Source organism: Pristiophorus japonicus, chromosome 23 (assembly GCF_044704955.1).
Source record: "Pristiophorus japonicus isolate sPriJap1 chromosome 23, sPriJap1.hap1, whole genome shotgun sequence".
NCBI lineage: Eukaryota > Metazoa > Chordata > Chondrichthyes > Pristiophoridae > Pristiophorus > Pristiophorus japonicus.
In genome coordinates, this window is record NC_091999.1 from 36817441 (window position 1) to 36841637 (window position 24197).

A 24197-nucleotide genomic window follows, 5' to 3' on the forward strand; every position below is an offset into this window, starting at 1 on the left:
ACGATTTACAATGTATTTTAATGACCTGGATGAAGGGTTTAACTGTAGCCAAGTTTTCTGATGATACAAAGATGGGTGAGAAAGTAAATTGTGAGGAGGTCACAAAAAATGTGCAAAGTAATAGACAGGCCAAGTGAGTGGGCAAGAATTTGGCAAATGATGTACAATGAAAGAAAATGTGAGGTTATCCACCTTCGCAGAAAAAATAGAAAAACAAATTAAATTTTAAATGGTGAAAAATTGCAAAGTGCTGCATTACAGTGGGACCTTAGGGTCCTTGTGCATGAAGCACAAAAAGTTAGTATGCAGGTACAGCAGGTAATCAGAAGGCAAATGGAATGTTGGCCTTTATTGCAAGAGGGATGGAGTATAAAAGCAGAGAAAATATTTCTACAATTGTACAGGGTGTTGGTGAGGCCACACCTAGAGTACTGCGTCTAGTTTTGGTCTCCGCATTTAAGGAAGGATATACTTGCATTGGAGGCTGTTCAGAGAAGGTACACTAGGTTGATTCCAGATATATGCGGGTTGACTGATGAAGATACCCATTGGAATTCAGAAGAATGTGAGGTGATCTTATCGAAACAGATAAGAAAATGAGGGGGCTCGACAAGGTGGATGCAGGGAGGATATTTCCATTCATCAGGGAAACTAAAACTAGGAAACATAGTCTCAGAATAAAAGGCTGCCCATTTAAAACTGAGATGACGAAGAATTTATTCTCTTAGATGGTTGTAAATCTATGGAATTCTCTGTTCCAGAGCGCTGTGGAGTCCGGTTCACTGAATATATTTAAGGCAGAGATCGACAGATTTTTGAGCGATAATGTTATAAAGGGCTATATGGAGTGGGCAAAGAACTGGAGCTGAGTCCAATATCAAATAAGCCATGTTCTATTAAATGACGGAGCAGGCTGGAGCGGCCAGGTGGTCTCCTCCTGCCTTTGGAATGTCTGATGGGACAGTGATGAGGAAGCTTTACTCTGTATCTAAGCAACTCAAGTATACCCTTCCTTCGATAAAGAGGCCAAAACTGTGCACAGTACTAGAGGTGTGGTCTCACCAAGGTCCTGTGCAATTGTAGAGCGAGGTTAGAGAGAGGATTACGCTTTATCTGAATTATGCTGTTCCTGCCCAAGGACGGTGCAAAGGGAGCTTTACTTAGTATTTAACCAATGCAGTACCTGCCGTGGGAGAGTTTGATGGGACTGCACAGAGGGGGATTTACTCTATATCTAACAAGTGCTGTATCTGCCCTGGAATGGTTGGGACAGGATAGAGGGAGATGTACCCCGTGTCTAACCTGTGCTGTACCTGCCCTGGGAGTGTTTGATGGGACAGTGCAGAGGGAGCTTTACTCTGTATCTAGCCCATGCTGTACTACCCTGGGAGTGTTTGATAGGATCTTGTAGTGGGAGAAATTACTCGCTATCTGATCCGTGCTGTGCCTGCCCTGGGACTGTTTGATGGGACAGTGTAGATGGAGCTTTACTCTGTATCTAACCGGTGTTGCAATTGCCCTGGGAGTGTTTGGGATATTGTAGACTGTGATTTACTCTACATCAACCCTGGTAGTTTTCGGGACAGGATGGAGTAAGATTTACTTTGTATCTAACTCGTCCAGTACCGGTAGTCCTGACATCAGTGGTAGGGAAAAAGCTGCAATCTATGAAAGGGAAATTGTTCTTGACAAATCTGTTAGTGTTTTTTGAGGTTGTAAGTAGTAGGATAGATAAGGGGGAACCACTGGATGTGGTGTATTTAGATTTACAGAAGGCATTCAATGAGGTGCTACACAAGAGGTTATTAAACAAAAATAGGACTCATGGGATTGAAAGTAATATACGAGCAAGGATGAAGGATTGGTTAATGGACAGAAAACAGAGAGTTGGAATAAACGGGTGATTTTCGGGTTGGCAGGCTGTAACTGGTCGGTGCTGCAAGGATCAGTACTTGGGTCCCAGCTATTCACAATCTATATCAATAATTTGGATGAGGGGACCAAATGTAATATAGCGAAGTTTGCTGAGGATACAAAGCTCATTGGTAAAGTAAGTTGTGAGGAGGATGAAAAGGGGTTTCAAGGGGATATATACAGGCTCAGTGAGTGGGCAAGAACATGGCAAATGGAATATAATGTGAAGAAATGTTAAGTTAGACACTGACAGTAAAAATAGAAAGGCAGAGTATTTTTTAAATGGTGAGGTTGGGAAATGTTGGTGTTCAGAGGGGCCTGGGTGTTCTTGTACACAAATCGCTAAAAGTTAATATGAAGGTCCAGCAAGCAATTAAGAAAGCAAATGCTACATTGGTCTTAATACAAAAAGATTTGAGTATTTACGTCTTACTGCAATTATACAGGGCCCTGGTGAGACCACACCTGGAGCATTGTGTAGAGTTTTGGTCTCCTTACCTAAGGAAAGATAAACTTGCTGTAGAGGGAGTGCAATGAAGGTTCATCAGAATGATTCCTGGGATGGGGGGATTGTCCTGAGAGAATGATTAGACAAGGCCTATATTCCCGAGCATTTAGAAGGAGAGGCGAGAGTTGAAGCGCACATCTCATAAAAACATTTTTAAAAAGAGGTCGGGGATGTTTAAATTTGATCAAGGACCCCAGCCAAATTATTAGAAACACTTCCTGTCGTTCAGGACCTGTGTCCAGGGACAAGGTGATGGGTTATCTGATCATCATTGGGTTGAATGTTGTGCTTATCGAGCTGAGCACCTCGTGCCAGCATCAAACACTCTCCAGTCGGGCACAGCGCGGGTTAGATACAGAGTGAACCCATCGGTCGCTCCCCGACATAGATACTGAGGGACAGGGAGTGTCCGGGACACTGACATTTCTCACTCAATAAGGTATAAATTGATCCTGTACCTCTCCCCATTAATCCTGGGCTCCATACGTCTCGAATCCTGCTCCTCGTTCCCTTCCTGCAACAGCATGAGCTCAACCAAGCCCATTATGAGCAGGGCTCAGGCAGTTTGGTTGCTAGGCACTGCAGTGATGTCATAAAGCAGGGCCATTCAGCCCAGCTGGTCCTCTCCTTGTCCCTTTAAAGGTGGAGAGCTGGTATTGCTGCCTCAACACACATCCTCCTGTTCTACTGAGAATCCCCGGGGAAGGCCCAAGGCCCAGAGTGTGGAACACAACCAAGGGGGAAAGAGGAGGGGAGCTGGGACATCCTGTCACAACACACAGCCCCCTGTTCATAATGAGAATCCCCGGGGAAGGCCCAAGGCCCAGAGTGTGGAACACAACCAAGGGAGAAAGAGGAGGAGTGAGGGGGAGTTAAATCAAGGACTGGGGACTGAGGGCCACCAAGCTTCAGTTTTAGAGCCTGTAGACATCAGGAGGGGAAGAGTGAGTAAGAAAAATAGATAATAGGCGCAGGAATAGGCCATTCGGCCCTTCGAGTCTGCACCACCATTCAATAAGATCATGGCTGATCATACACCTCAGTACCCCTTTCCTGCTTTCTCTCCATACATCTTGATCCCTTTAGCCATAAGGGCCATATCTAACCCACTCTTGAATATATTTACCGAACTGGCATAAACAACTCTCTGCGGCAGGGAATTCCACAGGTTAACAACTCTCTGAGTGAAGACGTTTCTCCTCAACTCGGTCCTAAATGGCTTACCCCTTATCGTTAGACTGTGATCCCTGGTTCTGGACTTCCCCAACATCGGGAACATTCTTCCCGCATCTAACCTGTCCAGTACCGTCAGAATTTTATATGTTTCTGTGAGATCCCCTCTCATTCTTCTAAACTGCAGTGAATACAGGCCCAGTCGATCCAGTCTCTCAACATATGTCAGTCCTGCCATCCCGGGAATCAATCTGGTGAACCTTCACTGCACTCCCTCAATAGCAAGAACGTCCTTCCTAAGATTAGGGGACCAAAACTGAACACAATATTCCAGGTGAGGCCTCAGAAAAACATATACAACTGCAGAACGATCTGCCTGCTCCTACACTCAAATCCCCGAGCTATGAAGGCCAACATGCCATTAGCCTTCTTCACAACCTGCTGTACCTGCATGCTAACCTTCAATGACTGATGTACCATGACACCCTTGTCTCATTGCATTTCCCCTTTTCTTAATGTGTCGCCATACAGATAATATTCTGCCTTCATGTTTTAGCCACCAAAGTGGATAATCTCACATTTATCCACGTTATACTGCATCTGCCATGCATTTGCCCACTCACCTAACCTGTCCAAGTCACCACGCAAACTCTTAGCATCCTCCTCACAGTCCACACCGCCACCCAGCTGAGTGTCATCTGCAAACTTGGAGATATTACCCTCAATTCCTTCATCTAATCATTGATGTATATTGTAAATAGCTGGAGTCCCAGCACTGAGCCCTGTGGCACTCCATTAGTCACTGCTTGCCATTCTGAAAAGGACCCGTTTATCCCAATTCTCTGCTTCCTGTCTGCCAACCAGTTCTCTATCCACGTCAATACATTACCCCCAATACCCTGTGCTTTAATTTTGCACACCAATCTCTTGTGTGGGACCTTGTTAAAAACCTTTTGAAAGTCCAAATACACCACACCCACTGGTTCTCCCTTGTCCGCTCTGCTCGTTACATCCTCAAAAAATTCTAGAAGACTTGTCAAGCATGATTTCCCTTTCATAAATCCATGCTGACTTGGACTGATCCTGTCACTGCTTTCCAAATGTGCTGCTATTTCATCTTTAACAATTGATTCCAACATTTTCCCCACTACAGATGTCAGGCTAACCGGTCTATAATTCCCCATTTTCTCTCTCCCGCCTTTTTTAAAAAGTAGTGTTACATAGCTACTTCCAGTCCATAGGAACTGATCCAGAGTCGGTGGACTGTAGGAAAATGATCACCAATGCATTCAGTATTTCTCGGGCCACTTCCTTCAGTACAGTGGGATGCAGACTGTAGTTTCAGGATCCAGGGAGAAAACAAGGAGCAGATGGGGAGAATGGTGTAGATTCCAGCACAGTGTGGATGTAGGGGGAGGGAGATTGTGTCAGGCCATGTATTCGGGGTGCAGGAGGGACAAGAGAGGAAAGGTCAGAGGAGCAATTACTGCAGCAGTGTCCATCAGTAGTGAGAGAGAGAAGGTGGGGGTCAGAGTGGGCCCTGGACAGGGCGGTAAACTGTTTGTTTGCTGTGACCAGCTTTCCTTCTGTCACAAATAGCCTCCTGTAGCCGAGTGACACAAAAAGCTCATTAAACGCCACCAATGTCCTTTGGTCTGGTGAGGTCTCCGTTTGTGAAATATCGGTTGTTGTTAAAGCTTGTCATTCTGACTCGCTCAAAGTGAGACAGTGTCCACTGTCCCTTTTATTCCTTGGGCTTCAGCTTTGCTGGTATTGGCAACACGCCCGGGATCACTAAACACAAAACCCAGTCTGTAAATCACTTTCAGCTACTGGACTTAGTGTGTGTCCCACAGCATCTCTCTCACCTTCAATGTGTGAATGGAGCATCACGCCTGCAAAGCTGGTTTAAGTTTATATCCAGCCAGCAAATCTATTTAAGAAAATCTTGTAGGCCGATGAGACACTGTTCAGATGCCAGTGTGCTGCTGGTTTGTCCAGCATTTGCCTGTAATGGAAGATAACTGAACATTTCTCCCAGTGTAACCTTTGCTGTAATGAAATGTGTCTTTTAATAAGTCTCATGTCCTTGCTCTTGTCTGCTGCAATTGTGTAGAAAGAGGATGTGTGAAGTGATGGTGTTTGTATGGAGATGTGAAACAAGGAAACGGTATCTGTGTGTGGCAGTGACACAGCCTTGTGGTCACAGGCAGAACCATGCACCGATATCCTTGTGGTTATAATTTGAGCAGGGTCAGTTCATGAATGCTCAAACTAAGAGGTACCACGGATCGGGAGCAGCGGCAGTAAATAAAATCTAAATGTAAATTCCGATGTAGTTTATCTTCATTTATTCCTATTTTATAGGTTTTTCTGAATGTGGCCCATGACAAGTGCCAGAATATTGGATCAGGCCCACCATAGAAAATGAGTTTGACACCTTGAGGTAGACAATGTCAACCGGATTCCCCCATCCATCAACCTAACAACTTCTTTATAAACTCAAGCTAGTTTGTCAGATGTGACCTTGTTTACCGGAATCCATGTTCAGTATCTCTAATGGCCCCTTCCCTTTCCCCATGATGGAAAACAGCATCTCTCAGGATCCCTTCAAGCACCCTCCCAGTGATCGAGGTCACGTTGATGGGCCTTCAGTTCCCGAGCTCTGACTTGTGCCCAATTTGGAAAATGGGAACTACATGTGCTACCTTCCAATCTCAGGGAACAACCCATGACACTACTGAGCTGTTGGAGATCTGGGCAAGGGACTGGCAGAGCACCCGTCCCAAGGGTCTCTTTAAACACCCTTGGGTGGATATCATCCGTACCTTACACGTCAAGGTTAACCCGCACGGTGACTTTGCTGTCAATGTAGTGAGATGAGAAAGACCAAAGTGCCGTTTGCCCCTCAAAGACTGTATCCAGGCTGAAGTTCTCCCCACATACCATCCTCCGCCCAGATTATCCTCTCTGAGCTCCATTCAGATGATGCTAATCACTCAGTTGGGAAAGACAAAAATCTACACCAATGTGTTGAAAGCAACAAAACTTTATTTGTCTTTCTCCCCAATATTAAACTCTAGTCCAGTTACAGGAGTTATTGACATCAGCGGAAACAAACCCAACTGTCAGAATGAACATGGTTCAGTCGGGATGTGATTAACAGCAGCAATAACAGCAGAATCCCACCCCTGCAGTCACTTTTGAACTCGCTGGTGTGTCAGCAAGTGGGATGACTGAGTGAATCCCCTCCCACAATCTGAACAGGTGAATGACCTCTCCCCAGCGTGAATTCGCTGGTGCCTCAACAGATGGGAGGACCGAGCGAATCCCTTCCCACACTCGGGGCTGGTGAACGGCCTCTCCCCAGTGTGAACTCGCTGGTGTATCAGCAGGTTGGATGACTGAGTGAATCCTTCCCCACACTCGGAGCAGGCGAACGGCCTCTCCCCAGTGTGAACTCGCTGGTGCCACAGCAGGTCGGCTGACCAAGTGAATCCCTTCCCACAATCGGAGCAGCTGAACGGCCTCGCCCCAGTGTGAACTCGCTGGTGTATCAGCAGGTTGGATAATTGAGTGAATCCCTTCCCACACTCAGAGCAGCTGAATGGCCTCTCCCCCGTGTGAACTCGCCGATGTGTTTCCAGCTGGGATGGGTAGTTGAAACATTTCCCACAATGCCCACATTTACACAGTTTCTCCCCAGTGTGACTGCACTTTTGTCTCTCCAGGTTGGATGATCGGCTGAAGCATTGTCCACACACACTGCACGTGTACTGTTTCTCCCCGCTGTGAACAGTGCTTTTTGCTTCCATGGTCATCGGCCGATGATATTTTGTTCCTGATGATTCGAGTGACTCCGTCAGATCTTAATGTGATGGTTGGTTTGAGCCTCTGGTCGACAAATCCTCCCCTTTTAATACCCTGTAAAATGAGTTTCAAACAGGAAAAAGGGTGGGTGAGAGAGAACCCACAAAAACACAAAGGCAGGTTGTGAAATTGAGCTGAATGAACCTGGCTATTTGTGCGGCCATCAGCAGAAGAAAAGTGACCATGAAAGCTGACGGATTGTCGTAATAACCCAACTGGTCACTAATGTCCTGCAGGGAAGGGAACCCACCAACCGGTCTGGGCCGACACAAGACTCTGGCCTCTATGGGAGGAGGGAGAGGCAGGCGGGGTGAAGGGGAGGGAATTTAAACATCTGCAACTCGACCAGAACCTCCAAAACCCGCAACCTATCCCGCCAAGATGGACCAAGGCAGCAGGTGCATGGAAATCCATCACCTCCAAGTTCCCCTCCAAGTCTCACACCATCCTGACTTGGGCATATATCGCCGTTCCTACATCGTCACTGGTTGAAAATCCTGGAACTCCTCACATAACAGCATTCTGGGAGGACCTTCACCACACGGACTGCAGCGGTTCGAGAAGGCCCACCATCACCTTGTCAAGTGGCAAATGGAAATTGGAAATCTCTTCTGTCCCTACTAGCGACACCCACATTCCAAGAATGGATTAAAACAAATCTGTATATTGAAAGCCTCTGCAGAAATACTTGTTCCTAAAACAATACTCTTCTACATTGTGCGGACAGTGTCTGTTTCACAACCTAATCTCCCCTAGAATCCACTGCCGTTGACAGTCTCTCATCGTAAATTGTTGGGCCCGATTGAGCCCAGAGGTACTCGGGGTTAAACCCAACAGCTTCTCCCCCCTCTGCAAGTCAGCTCAAACTGATGCAACAAACAGACGCACACAGGAGGCCAGGGAGCGACTTCCCTATCCAGCACCCAGCCTGATATAGAGCGGCTCTGGATTGGTCGCTCTGTGTTTCCAGTATCGATGCACTGAAGATCAGCATATGAGGGAGAAGGGAATAGAGGCTTATGCTGAGAGAGGTAGAACCATAGAATCAGAAAACGGTTACAGCACGGAACAAGACCATTCGGCCCGTCGAGCACGTGCCAGCTCTCTGCAAGAGCACCTCAGCTAGTCCCACTCCCCCACCCTTACCCCACAGCCCTGCAAATGTTTTTCTTTCAGATACTTATCCAACTCCCTTTTTAAAGCTGTGATTGAGTCTGCCTCCACCACCCTTTCAGGCTGTGCAATCCAGATATTAAACACTCGCTACGCAAAAATGTTTTTTCTTGTGTCACCTTCGGTTCTTTTGCCAATACCTAAAATCAGTGTCCTCTGGCTCTCGACTCTTCTGTCAGTGGGAACAGTATCTCTCGATCTACTCTGGCAAGACCACTCATGATTTTGAACACCTCCATCAAATCTCCTCTCAATCTTCCCTGCTCTAAGGAGAACATAATAAATAAGAGCGGGAGTAGGCCATTTGGCCCCTTGAGCCTGCTCCATCATTCAATAAAATCGTGGCTGATCTAATCATGGACTCAACTCCACTTCCCCGCTCGCTCCCCATAAACATTTACTCCCATATCGCTCATAAACATCTGTCTATCTCCACCTTAAATATATTCAATGATCCAGCCTCAACAGCTCTCTGGGGCAGAGAATTCCACAGAATTAGAACCCTCTGAGAGAAGAAATTCCCCTCATCTCAGTTTTAAATGGGCAACCCCTTATTCAGAAACTATACACCCATTTCTAGATTCTCCTATGAGTGGAAATATCCTTTCTGCATCCACCTTGTCAAGCCCTCAGTATCGTTTATGTTTCAATAAGATCACCTCTCATTATTCTGAACTCCAATGAGTATAGGCCCAAACTACTCAACCTTTCTTCGTAAGTCAACCCCCTCATCTCAGGAATCAACCTAGTGAACCTTCTCTGAACTGCCTCCAATGAAAGTATATTCTTCCTTCAATACAGAGACCAAAACTGTACATTGTACTCCAGGTGTGGCCTCACCAATACCCGATACAGTTGCAGCAGGACTTCTCTGCTATTATACTCCATCCCCCTGGCAACCCCAGCTGCTCCAGTTGTCCAGGTAACTGAAGTCCCTCATCCCTGGAATCATTCTCGTAAATCTTTTCTACACCCTCTCCAAGGCCTTCACATTATTCCTAACGTGTGTTGCCCACAATACTCCAGTTGAGGCGGAACCAGTGTTTGGTACAGGTTAATCATAATATCCATGCATTTGTACTCTATACTTCTATTTATAAGCAGAGATACAGTCTCGTGTAAAATAAAGAGGAACAGGGTCTAGTGTAATATAAACAGAGGCAGAGTCGAATATATCGACAGAGTGTCATTTGGCAAGGCAGTGGCAGGCGCTGTGTGAGTTGGCGTACTATCAGGGGAAGCGTGTGCGTTGCAGTTGATCTTTCTCTTCCATTCAGCTGATTGCATGGAGTTGCAAGCAAGCGTCATGTCGTTGAGCCACTCCATTAAAGAGCGGACGGTTGCAGAGAACAGCCTCATTATTCTTCTCCAGGGCTTGCACGGCCACATCACCACCGTGGAGCTGAGAGACGAGAGCTCGGTGAGGGGGCGAGTCGATAATGTTGACGCATTCACGAATGTCCGGCTTTCTGAGGTGACGTACACTGATCGGTGGGGCAAAGTCTCGCTCCTGGACAACTTCTTTGTGACTGGCAGAAATGTACGTTATGTTCACATCCAAGATGAGATCAACATCATCCACAGCCAACTGCAGAAAATCCACCGAGTGCGTAACTTCGGGGGGAAAGATCGAGGGAGAAAAGAATTCCCATCGAGAAAATAACAATGTGCTGGTTCTGGAGCAGGATCATCAGGACTGGCTGGTGTATGGGGTGACATCAGGACTGGCTGGTGTATGGGGAGACATCAGCACTGGCTGGTGTATGGGGTGACATAAGGACTGGCTGGTGTATGGGGAGACATCAGGACTGGCTTGTGTATGGGGAGACATCAGCATTGGCTGGTGTATGGGGAGACATCAGGACTGGCTGGTGTATGGGGAGACATCAGGACTGGCTGGTGTATGGGGAGACATCAGGACTGGCTGGTGTATGGGGAGACATCAGCACTGGCTTGTGTATGAGGAGACATCAGCACTGGCTGTTGTATGGGGAGACATCAGGACTGGCTGGTGTATGGGGAGACATCAGGACTGGCTTGTGTATGGGGAGACATCAGCACTGGCTGGTGTATGGGGAGACATCAGCACTGGCTTGTGTATGGGGAGACATCAGCACTGGCTGGTGTATGGGGAGACATCAGGACTGGCTGGTGTATGGGGAGACATCAGGACTGGCTGGTGTATGGGGAGACATCAGGACTGGCTGGTGTATGGGGAGACATCAGGACTGGCTGGTGTATGGGGAGACATCAGGACTGGCTTGTGTATGGGGAGACATCAGCACTGGCTGGTGTATGGGGAGACATCAGGACTGGCTGGTGTATGGGGAGACATCAGGACTGGCTGGTGTATGGGAAGACATCAGGACTGGCTGGTGTATGGGGAGACATCAGGACTGGCTGGTGTATGGGGAGACATCAGGGCTGGCAGATGGAATACAATGTTGGAAAATGTGAGGTTGTCCAATTTGAAAAAAGAAACAGTAAATGGGAATATTATTTGAATGGGGAGGAATTACAACATAGAAACATGGAAAAATAGAAAAGGGCCATTCGGCCCTTCTAGCTTGCACCGCCATTCAATGAGTTCATGGCTGAACATTCAACTTCAGTACCCCATTCCTGCTTTCTCGCCATACCCCTTGATCCCCCTAGTAGTAAGGACCTCATCTAACTCCTTTTTGAATATAACATGCTGCAGTGCAGAGAGATCTGGGGGTCATTGTGCAAGAATCTCAAAGTTTGTTTGCAGGTACAGCAGGTAATCAGGAAGGTGAATGGAATGTTGGTCTTCATTGCAACAGGGATTGAGTACAAAAGCAGGGAGGTCCTGCTGCAACTGCACAGGGTATTGGTGAGGCTGCACCTTGAGTACTGCGTGCAGTTTTGGTCACCTTACTTAAGGAACGATAAACTAGCTTTCGAGGGGGTACAGAGACGATTCACTAGAGTGATTCCGGAGATGAGGGAGTTACCTTATGATGATAGATTGAGTAGACTGGGTCTTTACTCGTTGGAGTTCAGAAGGATGAGGGGTGATCTTCTAGAAACAGTTAAAATAATGAAAGGGATAGACAAGATAGAGGCAGAGAAGTTGTTTCGACTGGTCGGGGAAACTAGAACTAGGGGGCACAGCCTCAAAATACGTGGGAACCAATTTAAACATAGAAACATAGAAACATAGAAAATAGGTGCAGGAGCAGGCCATTCAGCCCTTCTAGCCTGCACCGCCATTCAATGAGTTCATGGCTGAACATGAAACTTCAGTACCCCATTCCTGCTTTCTCGCCATGCCCCTTGATCCCCCGAGTAGTAAGGACTTCATTTAACTCCCTTTTTGAATATATTTAGTGAATTGGCCTCAACTACTTTCTGTGGTAGAGAATTCCACAGGTTCACCACTCTCTGGGTGAAGACGTTTCTCCTCATCTCGGTCCTAAATGGCTTACCCCTTATCCTTAGACTGTGACCCCTGGTTCTGGACTTCCCCAACTTTGGGAACATTCTTCCTGCATCTAACCTGTCTAAACCCGTCAGAATTTTAAACGTTTCTATGAGGTCCCCTCTCATTCTTCTGAACTCCAGTGAATACAAGCCCAGTTGATCCAGTCTTTCTTGATAGGTCAGTCCCACCATCCCGGGAATCAATCTGGTGAATCTTCGCTGCACTCCCTGAATAGCAAGAATGTCCTTCCTCAAGTTAGGAGACCAAAACTGTACACAATACTCCAGGTGTGGCCTCATCAAGGCCCTGTACAACTGTAGCAACACCTCCCTGCCCCTGTACTCAAATCAACTCGCTATGAAGGCCAACATGGCATTTGCTTTCTTAACCGCCTGCTGTACCTGCATGCCAACCTTCAATGACTGATGTACCATGACACCAAGGTCTCATTGCACCTTCCCTTTTCCTAATCTGTCACCATTCAGATAATAGTCTGTCTCTCTGTTTTTACCACCAAAGTGGATAACCTCACATTTATCCACATTATACTTCATCTGCCATGCATTTGCCCACTCACCTAACCTATCCAAGTCACTCTGCAGCCTCATAGCATCCTCCTCGCAGCTCACACTGCCAGCCAACTTAGTGTCATCCGCAAATTTGGAGATACTACATTTAATCCCCTCGTCTAAATCATTAATGTACAATGTAAACAGCTGCGGCCCCAGCACAGAACCTTGCGGTACCCCACTAGTCACTGCCTGCCATTCTGAAAAGTACCCATTTACTCCGACTCTTTGCTTCCTGTCTGACAACCAGTTCTCAATCCACGTCATCACACTACCCCCAATCCCATGTCTTTAACTTTGCACATTAATCTCTTATGTGGGACCTTGTCGTAAGCCTTCTGAAAGTCCAAATATACCACATCAACTGGTTCTCCTTTGTCCACTTTACTGGAAACATCCTCAAAAAATTCCAGAAGACTTGTCAAGCATGATTTCCCTTTCACAAATCCATGCTGACTTGGACCTATCATGTCACCATTTTCCAAATACGCTGCTATGACATCCTTAATAATTGATTCCATCATTTTACCCACTACTGAGGTCAGGCTGACCGGTCTATAATTCCCCGTTTTCTCTCTCCCTCCTTTTTTAAAAAGTGGGGTTACATTGGCTACCCTCCACTCGATAGGAACTGATCCAGAGTCAATGAAATGTTGGAAAATGACTGTCAATGCATCCGCTATTTCCAAGGCCACCTCCTTAAGTACTCTGGGATGCAGTCCATCAGGTCCTGGGGATTTATCGGCCTTCAATTTCATCAATTTCCCCAGCATAATTTCCCGACTAATAAAGATTTCCCTCAGTTCCTCCTCCTTACTAGACCCTCTGACCACTTTTATATCCGGAAGGTTGTTTGTGTCCTCCTTAGTGAATACCGAACCAAAGTACTTGTTCAATTGGCCTGCCATTTGTTTGTTCCCCGTTATGACTTCCCCTGATTCTGACTGCAGGGGACCTACGTTTGTCTTTACTAATCTTTTTCTCTTTACATACCGATAGAAAATTTTGCAATCCGCCGTAATGTTCCCAGCAATCTTCTTCTCGTAATCCATTTCCCATGCCCTAATCAAACCCTTCGTCCTCCTCTGCTGAGTTCTAAATTTCTCCCAGTTCCCGGGTTCACTGCTATTTCTGGCCAATTTGTATGCCACTTCCTTGGCTTTAATACTATCCCTGATTTCCCTAGATAGCCACGGTTGAGCCACCTTCCCTTTTTTATTTTTATGCCAGACAGGAAAATACAATTGTTGTAATTCATCCATGCGGTCTCTAAATGTCTGACATTGCCCATCCACAGTCAACCCCTTAAGTATCATTCGCCAATCTATCCAAACCAATTCACGCCTCATACCTTCAAAGTTACCCTTCTTTAAGTTCTGGACCATGGTCTCTGAATTAACTGTTTCATTCTCCATCCTAATGCAGAATTCCACCATATTATGGTCACAGTTCCCCAAGGGGCCTCGCACAATGAGATTGTTAATTAATCCTCTCTCATTACAGAACACCCAGTCTAAGATGGCCTCCCACCTAGTTGGTTCCTCGACATATTGGTCTAGAAAACCATCACTTAAGCACTCCAGGAAATCCTCCTCCACCGTATTGCTTCCAGTTTGGCAAGCCCAATCTATGTGCATATTAAAGTCACCCATTATTACTGCTGCAACTTTATTGCATGCACCCCTAATTTCCTGTTTGATGCCCTCCCCAACATCACTGCTACTGTTTAAAACCGAGTTGAGAAGGAATTTCTTCTCCCAGAGGGTTGTGAATCTGTGGAATTCTCTGCCCAAGGAAGCAGTTGCGCTAGCTCATTGAATGTATTTTTAACCAATAAGGAAATTAAGGGTTATGGGGAGCGGGCTCGTAAGTGGAGCTGAGTCCGCGGCCAGATCAGCCATGATCTTGCTGAGTGGCGGAGCAGGCTCGAGGGGCTAGATGGCCTACTCCTGTTCATAATTCTTATATTATTATGTTCTTATGTAATATAAACCGAGACAGAGTCATGTGTAATTATAAACAGTGACATGGTCTAGGTTAATATTTTAAATGACTCCTGGTGCCATGAACCAGTGAGTACAGAAATAGGAGGATAGAGTAGATGAATGCGTGGCTGGAGAGATAGTGCAGGAGGGAGGGCTTTAGATTCTGGATGCATTGGGACCGGTTCTCGAGGGAGGTGGGACCTGTACCTCTGGACAGGTAGCACCTCAACAGAGCCGGGACCAATATAATTGTGAGGGGCGTGGGGGGCGGGGGTTGTCAGTGCTGTTGGGGAGGGTTTAAATTGTGTTTGCCAGGGGGATGGGAACCTGAGAATAGATTCAGTAGGGAGGGAAGTAAAGCTGGAATTAGAAAGCAAAAATGTCGAAAGTGAATTGGAAGGACAGAGGAAAAAAGCAGGAAAAACAGGTAAAAAAACAAATTTAAAAGCTCTTTGTCTAAATGCACGTAGCATTCTTAACAAAATAGATGAGTTGAAGGCACAGATAGATACAAATGGGTATGATCTGATAGGCATTACAGAGACGTGGTTGCATGGTGACCAGGACTGGGAACTAAATATTCAGGGATATTTGACAATTCGGAAGGAGAGACAGAAAGGAAAAGGAGGTGGGGTAGCTCTGTTAATAAAGGGTGAGATCGGTGCGTTAGTGAGAAACGATATTTGCTCAGAGGATCAAGATATTGAATCAGTTTGGGTGGAGATGAGGAATAATAAAGGGAAAGTCACTGGTGGGCAGAGTCTATAGGCCCCTAACAGTAGCTGCACTGTTGGACGGAGTGTAAATCTAGAAATAATGGAGGCTTGTAATAAAGGAACGGCAATAATTATGGGTGATTTTAAACTTCATATTAATTGGACAAAGCAAATTGGCCAGGGTAGCCTTGAGGAGGAGTCCACAGAGTGTATCCGTGATAGTTTCCTTGAACAGTATGTTGTGGAACCAACCAGGGAGCAGGCTATCTTAGATCTAGTATTGTGTAATGAGGCAGGATTAATAAATGATCTCATAGTAAAAGATCCTCTCGGAATTAGTGACCATAATATGGTTGAATTTCAAATTCAACCATAATATGGTTGGTGAGAAAGTTGGTTTTCAAACCAGGGTCCTCAGCTTAAATAAAGGAGACTACAATGGTATGAGGGCGGAGTTGGCTAAAGTGGACTGGGAAAATAGTCTAAAGAATGGGATGGTTAATGAGCAGTGCCAGACATTTAAGGAGATATTTCATAACCTGCAACAAAAATATATCCCAATGAGAAGGAACGGCTGTAAGAGGAGGGAACCATCCGTGGCTAACTAAGGAAATAAGGGAGGTATCAAAGTGAAAACAAAGGCATACAGTGCGGCCAAGACTAGTGGACAGCCGAAGGTTTATGACATTTTTAAAAGCCAGCAGAGAACAACTAAAAATATGATTGAGAGGGAAGATAGATTATGAAAGAAAACTAGCAAAAAATATAAAAACAGATAGTAAGACTCCTTCGTGGAGAAGACACTTAAAATATCCCAGCAGTGGATAAGTGAGGGGCTATAGGTAGGGGAGGAACGCAATACAATCACTTTCACTCATGATGTATTACTAGGTACAATAATGGGACTAAAGACAAACAAGTCCCCTGGACTTGATGGCTTGCATCCTATGGTGTTAAGAGCAGTGGCTGCAGAGATATTGGATGCATTGGTGGTAATCTACCAAAATCCCATGGATTCTAGTGGCGGTCCCAACAGATTGGAAATCCACAAATGTAACGTGCCTATTTGAAAAAGGAGACAGACAAAAAGCAGGACACAATATACCCGTTAGCCGAACATCTGTCGTTGGGAAAATGCTGGAGTCTTTTATTAAGGAAGCAGCAGCAGGACATTTGGAAAAGCATGATTCAATCAAGCAGATTCAACATGGTTTTATGAAAGGGAAATCATGTTTGACAAATTCGCTGGAGTACATTGAGGATGTAAAGAGCAGGGTGGATAAGGGGTGTGGTGTGTTTGGGTTTCCAGAAGGCATTCGATAAGGTGCCACATAAGAGGTTTTTGCACAAGATAAAAGGTCACAGTGATTGGAGGTAATGTATTAACGTGGATAGAGGATTGGCAAACCAACAGAACATTAGAACATAAGAACAGAAGAATTAGGAACAGGAGTAGGCCATCTAGCCCCTCGAGCCTGCTCCGCCATTCAACAAGATCATGGCTGATCTGGCCGTGGACTCAGCTCCACTTACCCGCCCGCACCCCATAACCATTAATTCCCTTATTGTTTAAAAAGAGGTTAAACAGAGGGTCGGGATAAATGGTAATTTTCCAGTTGGCAAACATGATTAGTGGGGTGCCGCAGGGATCGGTGCTGGGTCCTCAACTAATTACAATCCATATTAATGACTTGGATGAAGGGACCAAGTTTGCTGTTGTTACAAAAAATCTGCAAAGTGATATAGACATGTTAAGTGAGAGGGCAAACATTTAGCAGATGGAGTATAATGTGGGAAAATGTGAAGTTATCCACTTTGGCAGAAATAATAGAAAAGCAAATTATAATTTAAATGGAGAAAAATTACAAAGAGCTGCATTACAGAGAGACTTGGGGGTGTTGAGCATGAAACACAAAACGTTAGTGTGCAGGTACAGGAATTAATCAAGAAGGCAAATGGAATGCTGGCCTGTATTGCAAGGGGGATAGATTATAAAAGCAGTGAAGTCCTGCTACAACTGTAAAGAGTATTGGTGAGGCCACACCTGGAGTACTGCATGCAGTTTTGGTCTCCGTATTGAAGGAAGGATATACTTGCATTGAAGGCTGTTCAGAGAAGGTTCACTAGGTTGATTCCAGAGATGGGAGGTTGACTTCTGAGAATAGGTTGAGTAGGTTGGGCCTATACACATTGGAGTTTCGAAGAATGAGAGGTGATCTTATTGAAACGTATTGATAATGAGGGGGCTCGATAAGGTGGATGCAGAGAGGATATTTCCACTCATAGGGGAAACTAAAACTAGGGGTGCCAAATGCCTGGAATTCTCTGCCCCAAAGAGCTGTGCAAGCTGAGTCATTGAATAATTTAAGGTGGAGATAGACACATTTTTGAACAATAAGGGAGGAAAGGGTTATGGGGAGTGGGCAGGAAATTGGAGCCGAGTCCATGATCAGATCAGCCATGATCGTATTGAATGGTGAGCAGGCTCGAGGGGCCAAATGGCTACTCCGGTTCCTATTTCTTATGTTCTTATGTTATAGACTGTTTTCCCTCCACTCCCAATTTTCACCACCAATTCTGGCTGCGTTCAATTCGACACTCACTGGCTCCCCTCCATCTCCTTCCCTTAAGGTGCTGGCTCTGTCTGGGTTCAGTTCTACACTCACTGGTTCTCCTCACTTCCCTCAACATGCTGACGGTGGCTGGGAACAGGTCCACACTCACTGGTTCCCCTCTCCTCCCCTGAAGACGCTGATCCTGTCTGGGTTCAGTTCCACACTCACTGGTTCCCCTAGCTCACCTCCACTGATGGTGCAGACTCTGGCTGAGTACAGTTCTACATTCACTGGTTGCCCTCCTTCCCTGAAGGTGCTGACACTGGCTGGGTTCAGTTCTGCACTCACTGGTTCCCCTCCACTGAAGGTACTGACTCTTGCTGGGTTCAGTTCGACATTCAAGGGTCCCCTTCCCCTGAAGGTGCTGACTCAGTTTGCGTTCAGTTCCAGACACTGACATCATTCACTTCATTCCTGCACCAAGATAGCCGCGCATGCGCTATGTTCCTGACTGAACCAAGATGGCGGAGCTATGAACCTGCCTTCCTTTACGAAGAGGGCCGCCATTAGCCTGGGCCTGTGACCGGGGAGAAAGACCTAAAGCTGCAACCGCCGATATTCCGGTTATTATTCCGGGCTTACGGCGGCACCGGTTGTTTATGAAGCCTCCCCGCTGGTCCATTATCCCGCTCCGTCCCGCTGAAATCGGCACTTCTAAGGAGCCTGTCCAAACCGTGTCTCCTCCGCCATTACACGTACCGCGCATGCTCCAAGCACAGCCAAGATCCGCGCCTGCGCACTGAGCTCCTGTAGTCTGGGTGCGGCACATTCTCCCCCGCGGGGCATGCTGGGTACATGAATCCATGAGAAATAGGAGCTGGAGTGGGCCACTCGGACCCCCGAGCCTGCTCCCCATTCAAATAAGATCATGGCTGGTCTGATCAGAGACTCAGCTCCACTTCACTGCCCGCTCCCCAGAACCTATACTAGCTTATCGCTCAAAAATCTGGCTATCTGCACTTTAAATATATTCAATGACCCAGACTCCACTGCTCTCTGGGGCAGAGAATTCCACAGATTTATTACCCTCTGAGAGAAGACATTTCTTCTTATCTCAGTTTTGAATGGGAGAAAGGCTGCATTTGTAAATAGAACACGATTTACTGTGATTGCATTGGGCACTGAAACATGTTCACTCTGGCAGCTCTACTTTGTTTCTGATGATCTTAATAACCCCTATAACTGAGTTGGAGATTAATATTGTGTATTATTGTTCAATAAATTATCTTTATTTCAAGCTCAGTGTGTCGAATATTTGATTGCTCCATGATCAGAGGAGAGTAATTGATGTTCTGTTACTGACTGTTCCATTTTAGTGCTTTTTCTTAATCTAACTTATGTAATTTCTCACCTAATTCGCCTTCTATCAAACCCCAAACTTGTTCCATTTGAGTACTAGTTGTAGTTGTAGTTGACTTAACTGCAGTGTGTCAGTTTAAACTCAACTGAAATCCTTTGAACCACTCCTTTATTGAAGCATCTTGCATAAGGTTTGAAATAGATTACTTTCTGTAACCCGTTTTTGTAACCGATTGAATTTTACAAACTTATCCACACATTTTGCACGTGATAGTCTGTCAAATATTCTGATATTTGTAATTGTCATTGACACAAACTCCGTTCCGTAGCCACAGACTCCGTCCCTCTCGCCAACTTCTGTCTGAGCCTGAACCAGACTGTTCGCAACCTTGGTGTCATGCTTGACCCTGAAATAGGTTTTTTAACCAGATATCCACGGCATAATTAAGACTGCCTATTTCCATCTCTGTAACATCATCCGTCTCCGCTCTTGCCTCAGCTCATCCACTGCTGAAGCCCTCATCCATGCTTTTGTTACTTCTGGACTTGACTATTCCAACACACTCCTCCCACATTCGACTCTACATAAACTAGAGTCAATCAAAAATTCGGCTGCCCATGCCCTAAATCGCACCAAGTCCAGCTCACCCATCACCCCTGTCCTCACTGACCTACATTGGCTTCTAGTTACGCAACGCCTTGATTTGAAAATTCTAATATTTTCAAACCCCTCCATGACCTCGCCCCTTCCTAGCTCTGTAAATTCTTCCAGCACCACAACCACTGTCCTGCCAACCACCTATGAGATATCTGTCTTCCTGAGCATCCCTGATTATAATTGGTGACTGTGCCTTCTGTTGCTTAGGTCCCAACTTCTGGAAAACCCAGCCTAAACCTTTCTGTCGAACCCATGCTGCACCTGCTCTGGCAGTTTTTGATGGGATAGTGTAGAGCAAGCTTTTCTCTCTTATCTAATCCGTGCTGTATCTTCTCTCTGTGTGTTTGATGAGACAGTGTAGAGTGAGCTTTACTCTGTATCTAACATGTGTTGTTCCTGCCCTGGGTTTGTTTGGTGAGATAGTGCAGAGTGAGCTTTACTCAGTATCTAACTCGTGCTGTACAAGCGATGGGAGTGTTTGATGGATCAGTCTTTGGAGAGCTTTACTCTCTGACTAACCCATGCTGTGTCTGTTGTGCGAGTGTTTGATCGGACAGCGTAGAGGGAGATTAACTCTGTATCTAACCTATGCTGTACCTATCCTGGGAGTGTTTTGGGACAGGCTAGAGTGAGATTTAACCTTTAATAACCCACGCTGTACCGACCTGAGGATGTCTGGTGAGACAGTGTTGAGGGAGCTTTACTCTGCATCTAACCTGTGATGTCATCATCATCATCATCATCATAGGCAGTCCCTCGGAATCGAGGAAAAATAGAAGGAAGACTTGCTTCCACTCCTGAAGTGAGTTATTTGGTGGCTGACCAGTCCAATATGAGAGCCACAGACTCTGTCACCAGGTGGGACAGATAGTCATTGAAGGAAGGGGTGGGTGGGACTGCTTTGCCGTATGCTCCTTGCACTGCCTGCGCTTGATTTCTGCATGCTCTCGGCATTGAGACTCGAAGTGCTCAGCGTCCTCCCGGATTCACTGTCTCCACTTAGGGCAGTCTTTGGTCAGGGACTCCCAGGTGTCATTGGAGATGTTGCACTTTATCAGGGAGGCTTTGAGGGTGTCCTTGTAATGTTTCCGCTGCCCGCCTTTGGCTCATTTGTTGTGAAGGAGCTCCACATAGAGCACTTGCTTTGGGAGTCTCGTGTCTGGCATAAGAACTATGCGGCCTGCCCAGCAGAGCTGATCAAGTGTGGTCAGTGCTTCAATGCTGGGGACATTAGCCTGGACAAGGACACTGATGTTGCTGTGCCAGTCCTCCCAGGGGATTTGTAGGATCTAGCGGAGACATCATTGGTGATATATCTCCAGCGACTTGAGGTGACTACTGTACATGGTCCATTCCTCTGAGTCATACAGGAGGGCGGGTATTACTACAGCCCTGTAGACCATGAGCTTGGTGGTACCTGCCCTGGGAATGGTTGATGGGACAGTGTAAGGGGAGCTTTACTCTATATCTAACCAGTGCTGTACCTGCCCTGGGAATGTCCGGCAGAACAGTATAGAGGGAGATTTTCTCTGTATCGAACTGATGCTGTATCTGCCCCGGAATGGCTGGACAAGTCAGAGGGAGGTGTAGTCTGTGTGTAACCTGTGCTGTACTTGCCCTGGGAACGTCTGATGGAACACTATAGAGGGAGCTTTACTCTCTATTTAATCTATGTTGTACTTGCCCTGGGAATGTTTGATGGGACAGTGTAGAGGAAGCTTTACTCTGTATCTAAGCCATGCTGTACCTTCCCTACAAGTGTCTGGTGGGAGAATGTATTGAGATCCTTAATGTGTACCTACTCATGTCCGTTATACTCCGTAGAGGATGAAATCCACACTGTGACTCCGGGAGGAGCTCCTCAGCCACAGGGAGAAGACGGCTGAGGAGGATTCAAGCGATGGCATTTCCAGGGTGAATCATCTGTAATTGCCGCAGTTGGACATGTCCCCTTTGTAAAAGATGGTCACGATTACTGCATCTCTGAGATCTCCAGGCATGCCCTCCTTCTTCCAGATGAGAGAGATGAGGTCATGCATTTGTGCCAATAGTGCCTCTCCGCCATACTTTAGTGCCTCATCCACTTATTTCATCCACTCCCATTGCCTTGTTGGTCTTGAGCTGGCGGATGGCCTTTTCTACCTCGTACAGGGCTGGGGTTTTGCTGAGATGGTGGTGGATAGCATGCTGTGGGTTGGAGTCGAGGACACTCGAGTCAAAGGCAGAGTCTCGGTTAAGGAGATCTTCGAAGTGCTCCTTCCAGCGGGTTCTGACTGCCTCGGTGGCCTTAATGAGTGTTTCCCCGTTCTTGGCCAACAGTGGGGTGTGCCTTGGGTGGCTGGGCTGTAGGTGGCCTTGACTGCGACGAAGGATCCTCGCACATCATGGCTGTCATGCAGCTGCTGAACCTCCTGACATTTCTCCACCCACCATCTATGCTTTTGGTCACAGGTTTTTTCTTGGACCTCGGCCTTAAGGCACCTGTAATGCTGCTTTGCTGGTCCCGAGTTGGGTTGTTGTTTTAGGTTCAGAAATGCGCTGTGCTTGCGATTTATTAGCTCTTGGATCTCCTGATCATTTTCATCAAACCAGTCCCAGTGTTTCCTCGATCAGGCCAACATCCTCAGCATCGAAGCACTGACCACACTCGACCAGCTCCATTGGGTGGGCCACATTGTTCACAACTATTTTAAGTAGAACAATAATCAAGTGCCCCCCTGATTAAAGGGGAGGTCACACTCAAGGCAATTTCATTAAATTCCCCCTTGTTTTTTTTATTGAGGGCACCAAAAACACAACTTAATAATTCAAAATAAAAGGAACCTTTGTCAAATCAAATCAAATTAATTTTAATAAAAATTCTGTTCTCTCTTGAAATGATGCACTCCAATCTCTGCAGTGTCCATCTCTTGTGGACACGGCGTGATCCACCTCCAAGGATACCCTGGCTCGCCACATTGTTCACATGGCTGACACAAGACTCCCAAAACAAGCATTCTGCTCAGAACACCTACATGGCAAGCGAGCCCAAGGTGATGAGAGGAAACATTTCAAGGACACCTTCAAAGCGTCCTTGATAAAATGCAGCATCCCCATTGATACCTGGGAATCCCTGGCCAAATTCCACCCTAAGTGGAGTAAGCGCATCCGGGAGGGTGCTGAGCACCACAAGTCTCATCGCTGAGAGCATGCAGAAACCAAGCATAGGAGCATGCAGCAATCCAGTCCCACCCACCCTTTCCTTCAATGACTGGCTGTCCCACCTGTGACAGAGACTGTAATTCCGTATTGGAATGTTTAGTCAGCTAAGAACTCACCTTTAGAGTGGAAGCAAGGCTTCCTTAATTTCAAGGGACTGCCTATGATGATGATAACGTGTACCTAACCTGTGTTGTGCTTGTCCTGTGAATTTTTGGATTGGCTGTTTAGAAAGACGTTTACCCTGCATTTAAATTATGCTGTACTTGCCCTAGCAGTTTTTGATGGGACAGTGTAGAGGGAGCTTCACTCTGTATCAAACCCCTGGTGTACCTGCTGCCGGTACGCTTTCGACCTTCTGTAAGAGGTCGGCACCGGAGGGACTGGAGTGCATCGTCACCTCGAGCAACCAAATTTTAATTTGATTTAAATTTACCATCCAAAGTTTAATGAGTTTATTTTGTTGGTTTTCGTGACCCCTCCCTTTAATCAGGGGGCATTTGTTTTGCAGGTCAACAACAAAATAGTTGTGCTGTACCTCCCCTGTGATTGTTTCTTGGGACAGTGCAGAGGGAGCTGTATTCTGCATCAAACCCGTGCTGTACATGCACTGGGAATACCTGGTGGGACAGTGTGCAGGGACCCTCACTGTGTATTTAACTATGTGCTCTACCTGCCCTGGGAGTGTTTGATGAGTCAGCGTACAGCAAGCTTTAAATTGTAACTAACCCGTGCTGTATCTGCCCTGGGATTGTTTAGGACAGTACAGAGGAAGCTTTACGCTGCATATAACCCGTGCAGTATCTGGCCCACTCCTGCTCCGATTCCTCATGGTCTTATGTACCCAGCGTGCCCCGCGGGGGACAATGTGCCGCTCCCAGACTTCAGGAGCTCAGTGCGCAGGCGCGGGTCGAGGTTGTGTGTGGAGCATGCGCGGTACGTGTAATGGCGGAGGAGACGTGTTTTGGACAGTTTCCACAGAATTCTCTTTTTCAGCGGGACGGAGCGGGGTAAGGGACCAGCGGGGAGCGGGGAGGCTTCATAAACAACCCGTTCCCGCCGCAAGCCCGGAAT

The 24197-nt window shown here is 46.5% G+C and overlaps 1 protein-coding gene and 1 pseudogene across 1 annotated transcript; one reads left to right on the top strand and one right to left on the bottom strand.

The window, feature by feature from the left end:
- Positions 1 to 7047, bottom strand: part of LOC139235643 (zinc finger protein 420-like) — a 122278-nt pseudogene extending 115231 nt beyond the window's left edge.
- A 2897-nt stretch (positions 7048 to 9944) lies between these two features.
- On the top strand, positions 9945 to 10301 carry LOC139235646 (U7 snRNA-associated Sm-like protein LSm10). The gene has a single exon (XM_070866694.1). It carries the CDS (start codon positions 9945 to 9947, stop codon positions 10299 to 10301), a length of 357 nt encoding a protein of 118 aa, XP_070722795.1.
- Positions 10302 to 24197: the final 13896 nt, after the last annotated feature.